General features: G+C 37.5%; 1 protein-coding gene across 1 annotated transcript; it reads right to left on the bottom strand.

Moving 5' to 3' along the window:
- Positions 1–4,826: 4,826 nt before the first annotated feature.
- Positions 4,827–6,799, bottom strand: LOC149153341 (zinc finger protein 4-like). The gene has a single exon (XM_089439546.1). It carries the CDS (start codon positions 6,782–6,784, stop codon positions 5,825–5,827), a length of 960 nt encoding a protein of 319 aa, XP_089295672.1. The 5' UTR covers positions 6,785–6,799; the 3' UTR covers positions 4,827–5,824.
- Between the last annotated feature and the right edge of the window lie 998 nt (positions 6,800–7,797).

Raw genomic sequence — 7,797 nt, 5'->3', positions numbered from 1 at the left:
TGGCTATTTGTGTGTGCACGACAGACCAAGTGGGTAGACATACGGGCAGATAATTGGACGGCAGATAATTGTTGAATCGTCTAACAATAGATCTGACGGTTAACATTAAGACAGAAAGGCGTTTAGGGGAGCTCATTTCAGAGGGAAACGCCTTACGGCGTAAATATCTCGATTGTGAACTAGTTTTCTTCCAGATCTGTCAAACAAGTTATGCCCAAATGGAGAAACAGAAAATCCTCTCATCTATTGATTGCTCAAAGTTAGTAATGACAAACTGAATACATATAACAGAGATGGTGTTTAGTGACCAGCCAACAAAATGGGCACATGAAATGATAATAGAAAACGTGAGACATGCTAACCATAAGTAGCTCAAGTTTGTCACACTTTCCTTTCCCAGAACAGAACCATTCCTAAATAATTAAGTTCTGTGAGTATCTCAATGCCATATATGTTAATGTTTTTTTTTTCCATTGGCAAGTCATAAAATGCCAGTAACTACCTAAATAAATCACAACTAATATGGCATCAGTTCAAGGATTTCCACACATCTTCACCTGTGAAAAACCAATATATTGTAAGGACAACATTGGTTGGCTCTAGTACTTCTCGGAATGTAGGTTGTAACTAATGATGGGGTGTAAGTGCCCTAATTCATACAAAAAATGGCTAAAGGGGATGCAGAAAACATAGGGCTCTCTCAACTCATAGAGTCTAACCTTCCTGCAGTTCCATAGCCTATGGGAGAAAGAACTGTGCTAAAGAAGCAACATTTACGTTTCATATATCTGCTAAAGAGTGGTTTAATTGTACAGATCTATTACTTATACAAATACAAGTATCACAAATTTCTCTCCTGATCAATAGCACAGGGCAATGATTTACTGAAGAACCCCTTCCTTTTTAATTATTTTTTTATTTTTATTTTTTTGGATTTTTTGGTGGGAATAGCATTTCCCCCTAATTCCCCAAGTTTACTGGTTGTTTCCTTTCTAGGAATGTTTTTAGATAGAAACAATCGGGGGAACACGTTGTCTCTAGACTCTGATAATTCAACTTTATAGTATTCTACTTAGGGCTTGTGACTGAGGAAAGATGCATTTGTCCATTTTAAATTTCTCACACAACATGGGACCCAAGATCAAATCTTATGTTAGTGATCACGCCAAGTAGATGCAATGCAAAATAGTTTAATTTGGTTATTTATGAAGGCATAGTATGAATTAAGAATCACAAAAGTACCAGTTAACCAATGGCAACAATATAACAGCTGAATTGACTCCCAACCAATTTCACATCATCTTGTAGATCATTAAAAAACACACATCGAAGCATTAATGCAAATAACGTTTCAGAGAATATATTGCCAAGGGTCCAAATAGAAACTCATTGGAGATATCAGGGGAAATATTGAAAATTATCCGAAAATATCAGCAAGAATAAACTTGGAACTGAGGAATTCTTAATATATCATTGACAACCTGAAAATCTTGGGAGAAACTGGAAATATCAGGAGAAATATATAGTGAGTCCTGAGCAACAACAAGGTCTCTACTCTGTTTTTTCTCTTTACCAATCAGAGATATTTGCACCACTGCATTGAAGAAGCCACAATAAAATTATATATATTGCCAAATCAATTAATAACCTGTTTTCCTTCCAGATTTGAAAACCAAGTTATGTCTAGATGGAGAGATATGATAAGATAATTTTATTGATGTCCAACAAATAACAATAAATAGGTCAATGGGACTGCTAAATACATCCGTGAGAATACAAAGTACAAGCACTAAAGGAGCTCCTAGAAAATCATGATAAAAGCATATCTATAATATGCTGAGAATCCAAAACCTAAATCCTGACTCCTAACAGCATGGAGAAGTGAAACAAAGCAATGATGCACATACATGCAAATGCAGCAGAGAAAATTTTCACATCTATTCATCTACCATAATCAACAAAGAGAACTTGATGCAGCATCCATGCAAGGACTCCCACGTTTGTATTGGTGTGTTCTTATGCTTCCTGTCACCTGAATTGTAACTAATGAGTGCTAAGGAGGATGCGCACTAGATCACACAAATGCCTAGATGGGACCAAACACTGCAGTTACCAGGCTCAGCTCACAAAAAACTTGGCAGAGGAAAAAAAGTGAGTTCAAATCAGGTAAGCTAAAACTTGAGGAGAGATGAGCAGAAATCAGGGAAAAAACAGAGAAGAAAATGAAGCAAAGAAACTCAGTGTCTCAGATATATAAAAGAAGGTGGCAAGTTTTCTGACAGGTCCACAGGTCAAAAATTGTTGACCCATGAACAACCCACTAAGTACTCATAGGTCAAGTTATTCATAGCAAGTTAAACTTGTTGACATCAAGTTTGACTCACCATCAATTTGAATCCATGTGTTTCAGCAGGCAACCCGACTTTCACCCCCATGGGTGGGTCAAACCCAACAGGTCTGGAAACCCTAACACCCAAAATTTGGGACCCTATCACCTAATAGATGCCAAACCTTCCTATGGTTCCACGCCTTAGGGAAGAGGAACACTACTAAGGAAGAAGCATTTATGTATGTTTTAGATATCTGTTATAGTGTTGCACTACTTGGACTCAGCAAAAAAACAGCAAGGGTTTGAAATCATTAACTGGGTAAAAGCTCAGCAAAAAGTCACTGTGCAATGAAAATGAGAAAATCCGCCTTTTAAGTTACTTTTCTGCAGCAGCTGCTGAATTTTTGAAAAAATGGGAAAAAAATGCCTGAATCACAATCTGTGCTACTAAATCATTTCAGACAGAACCCATCAACTAATCTGTGACTTCCGCAACACTGAACTGTAGAATAGCATCTTATTTGCATCAGATTCAAGTTTCTTCAGCAGCAATCAGAATTGATCAGAATTGTATGAACAATTATCACAACATTAGAAACAGGACTCTTTATAACTGTGCGAGTACTAGCGAGTTGATTCCACTCTCCAAGCTAGTGAGCAGAGTCAAACCTTTGCCAAAACTCCTGGTCAGAGTCGGTCAGGCTCAGTTTTGGTAAATAAGTTTAAGTTCTGCTGGGCTTATATTCCTCATATTTTTTAGTGTGTGTTTCCTGACATTTTTAATAAGACAATTTTTGCCATGTCACCAAGTTGACTCTCCACATTGGATTTGCCAAGTTTTTGCCAAGTCTGGTTCATGTGACTTTGATCAGGATTTTCTCTTCCGTTGAATAGTATAAGGTAATCATCTGGTGAAGGTCCCAGGATACCATAAATTGCATCCATTGCTGGATGTATGCCTAGTGCTAACACCGGTAAGGATTTTGAAGCCTCTATGACAGTTTTAATACCCACAACAGCACAAGCTAATACAAGACATGGATAGATAGATAGATATCTCTTATCAAACATGGATGTAACCTGAAAAATACAGTACATCTAAATCTTCCCTAGAGACACCTTGGCATGTCTCCTCTTTCCTGCAGAAAAACAACTCCACGGAGGCAGTTTCAAGATATAAAAATATAACATACCTAAAGTGACCAGTGCAGACCAAGCCTCCGTGAGAACATGGATAACTAATAAACACGGAGTTATGATTGAGCCTTGAGCTTGACCAAGTCAAAATCAAATTGCTTTTTGTGATATACATTTCATCCAGATGCATCGTCAATGAAAATTTACCCAAATTGAATAACAAATATCAAATATTTCTCTATATTAATCTTAAAAAGAGAAACTATTTATTCTCTATAAAGAAGCAACATTTACGTTTCATATATCTGCTGAAGAGCGGTTTAATTGTACAGATCTATTACTTATACAAATACAAGTATCACAAATTTCTCTTCCAATCAACAACACAGGGCAATGATTTACTGAAGAACCCATTGCTTTTTAATTATTTTTTTATTTTTATTTTTTGGATTTTTTTGGTGGGAATAGCATTTCCCCCTAATTCCCCAAGTTTACTGGCTTTTTCCTTTCTAGGAATGTTTTTAGATAGAAACAATCGGGGGAACACGTTGTCTCTAGACTCTGATAATTCAAATTTATAGTATTCTACTTAGGGCTTGTGACTGAGGAAAGATGCATTTGTCCATTTTAAATTTCTCACGCAACATGGGATCCAAGATCAAATCTTATGTTAGTGATCACGCCAAGTAGATGCAATGCAAAATAGTTTAATTTGGTTATTTATGAAGGCATAGTATGAATTAAGAATCACAAAAGTACCAATTAACCAATGGCAACAATATAACAGTTGAATTGACTCCCAACCAATTTCACATCATCTTGTAGATCATTAAAAAACACACATCGAAGCATTAACACAAATAATGTTTCAGGGAATATATTTCCAAGGGTCCAAATAGAAACTCATTGGAAATATCAGGGGAAATATTGAAAATTATCCGAAAATATCAGCAAGAATAAACTTGGAACTGAGGAATTCTTAATATATCATTGACAACCTGAAAATCTTGGGAGAAACTGGAAATATCAGGAGAAATATATAGTGAGTCCTGAGCAATAGCAAGGTCTCTACTCTGTTTTTTCTCTTTACCAATCAGAGATATTTGCACCACTACATTGAAGAAGCCACAATAAAATTATATACATTGCCAAATCAATTAATAACCTGTTTTCCTTCCGGATTTGAAAGACAAGTTATGTCTAGATGGAGAGATATGATAAGATAATTTTATTGATGTCCAACAAATAACAACAAATAGGTCAATGGGACTGCTAAATACATCCGTGAGAATACAAAGTACAAGCACTAAAGGAGCTCCTGGAAAATCATGATAAAAGCATATCTATAATATGCTGAGAATCCAAAACCTAAATCCTGACTCCTAACAGCATGGAGAAGTGAAACAAAGTAATGATGCACATAAATTTTCACATCTATTCATCTACCATAATCAACAAAGAGAACTTGATGCAGCATTTGTGCAAGGACTCCCACGTTTGTATTGGTGCGTTCTCATGCTTCCTGTCACCTGAATTGTAACTGATGAGTGCTAAGGAGGATGTGCACTAGATCACACAAATGCCTAGATGGGACCAAACACTACAGTTACCAGGCTCAGCTCACAAAAAACTTGGCAGAGGCAAAAAAGTGAGTTCAAATCAGGTAAGCTAAAACTTGAGGAGAGATAAGCAGAAATAAGGGAAAAACGGAGAAGAAAATGAAGCAAAGAAACTCAGTCTCTCAGATATATAAAAGAAGGTGGCAAGTTTTCTGACAGGTCCACAGGTCAAAAATTGTTGACCCATGAACAACCCACTAAGTACTCATAGGTCGAGTTATTCATAGTAAGTTAAACTTGTTGACATCAAGTTTGACTCACCATCAATTTGAATCCATGTGTTTCAGCAGGCAACCCGACTTTCACCCCCATGGGTGGGTCAAACCTAGCAGGTCTAGAAACCCTAACACCCACAATTTGGGACCCTATCACCTAATAGGAGCCAAACCTTCCTATGGTTCCACGCCTTAGGGAAAAGGAACACTGCTAAGGAAGAAGCGTTTATGTATGTTTCAGATATCTGCTATAGTGTTGCCCTACTTGGACTCGGCAAAAAAACAGCAAGGGTTTGAAATCATTAACTGGGTAAAAGCTCAGCAAAAAGTCACTGTGCAATGAAAACGAGAAAATGCCCCTCGAATGATAGTAGAAAACCGAGAATCAAATTAGACAATTCATAAGCGTCTATATATCTTGCCGTCCTAGAAATTTTAGCCTGTTCTTTCTCCATGCATAGGCCTTTAACCAGCCCTCCCGCAGCGCTTTAGTCTTCAAACTGTATGTCTGATTAGCCAATGTATTAAAGCCGAAGAGTTAAATCAGGACTGGAGATATCCTTGCAAGACAGCGGTGCCATATCAGCGACATAGTTTTGTAATGTAATGCCATTAGAATTGTCGTGAGCCGACAGGTTTTGTTTTGGTTGGAAAATATGACCAGCTTCTCCTTTCTGACTTCTGAAACTACCCGGCCAGCTAAAATTGGCGCCCTCCTCTAAAAAAATAGGAGGGCCTCCCAACACCCTCCCGCCAATAGCTAAACCAAAGTAATTATTATCAAACCTGGCTACCCCTCTACTAATAGCTCTGCTAGAAAGCTCATCTGCGGCATGTTTCCCACTAATCTGATTTTCCATGAACCTAACCATTGACCAACCATGATGCCCCTGCGGCAGATTATCACCTTCAGGGAAAGGTTTGTGAATCAAAGAATGTGCTTTTATCCCTAAAAACCGACTGGGCATCCAACTTGTTTCCGAGGAACCGTGGAGTGGAAGTGATGCCATGCTTGAATATCTTTGTGCAAAAGACCCCATTCTCTGTGCCCTTCTAGCCAAAGTTCTCTCACGCTTATGGGCATTTTGATGACCTCCTAATGCTTGAGAACTGTAGAATTTTCTTTGACAGAAATTACAGGGGAAAACCCGAGGATCAGATCCTTGAGCAGGGGAAGAGGTTTCAGAATAAGTAGGAGGATCCAAGTCATTACTGTTTTCGCTTGTACTTACTACAGACTCACCCCATTCTGACCCCTTTTTAACATGGTCTGAAGTTTCTGCTGCTATGCAACTTCTTTCTTTATTGACTTTTTCAGAATGGAGTCCAAATTGGTTTTTGAGGTCACAGGTCTGCAGATCATTCAAATCACAGCTGCCTAGGCTTAATTCTAAAGATATTTTTGAATTTTTTTCTAAGTTCTCCGAAGAAGAACAAACTTTTTGTTTGGCCTTGGATAAATTATTTTGTGTATCAAAGAACATATGAGGTGTATTGACAGAGGATCCTTCAATAGAATCTTTCAGCTACCATAAAACGACATGAATCTGGAAGAGCTCAATAAACCAAAATCCTCTCCACTCCAGAAACTCGCTTGTTCTTCCGCGGAAACCCTAAAAAATCCAAAATACATAAAACAAACCATAAAAAGCCTTGAAGGAATAGAGCTGGAATACCTATTCTGGAATACCTGTTCTACCATGGTTGCAGGAATTCAAGACTTCTAACTTCGCATCACAAGGCCTCGGCCGCTCTCGCTCCTACCTGAGAGTTACAACATTTTCGATGGAAAGATGCCGATTTCATTTTTCTCACCAGCGTTATGAGGGAGGATTTCTTCTGCTTCATCACAGTCTTTTTTTTGCGCATGAGCCGGAGGTTCAAAGCTCGAGTCCAAGCAGAGCCCTTGTTGGCAGTGCGAAACGAATGGCTCACTGGCGGTGCGTCCGTCCAGCTTCTTCATTAACTGTTCAGTTTTGGATCAGTGTTGGATCAACGATCACAATTCATTCAATCGTCTAACACCACAAATACATGGTCAACAATAGAACACGGCAGCGGCTAAGGCAATTCATTTCAAAGGGAAACGCCTTACGGCATAAATATCTTTAAATGTTCGTTTGAGGAATTGGTCGTGAATTTGAAATTAATAAATTTTATGGCCATTAATTTAATATTTCTCTGAATTGTTGGAGTTTTTTCGATAAAGAGAACGACATTTTTTATCAATTAAATATTTCTATGAATTGTTTGAGTTCTTTTGTTAAAGAGAACGAGATTTTTTATCAATTAAAATGAATGAAAGGTTTTAAAGTAAGTGATATTAAAATGAATGAAAGGTTTTAAAGTAAGTGATATTGAAATTAATAATTTTGTGGCTATTAATTTAATATTTCTCTGAATGGCTGGAGTTCTTTTGATAAAGAACAAGAGAATTTTTGTCAATTAAATATTTCTCTTAATTGTGGGAGTTCTTTTGATAAAGAAGAGAACGATA

The sequence above is a fragment of the Pinus tabuliformis genome, chromosome 9, assembly GCF_031772625.1.
Source record: "Pinus tabuliformis cultivar Carrire ecotype Pingquan chromosome 9, CPIR1, whole genome shotgun sequence".
NCBI classification, from domain to species: domain Eukaryota; kingdom Viridiplantae; phylum Streptophyta; class Pinopsida; order Pinales; family Pinaceae; genus Pinus; species Pinus tabuliformis.
This window is presented reverse-complemented; position numbering and strand designations above follow the sequence as displayed.

What these genes read in the sequence shown, in the direction of transcription:
- LOC149153341 (XM_089439546.1), bottom strand. Translation starts at nt 6,784, where the DNA reads ATGTTCTTTGATACACAAAATAATTTATCCAAGGCCAAACAAAAAGTT.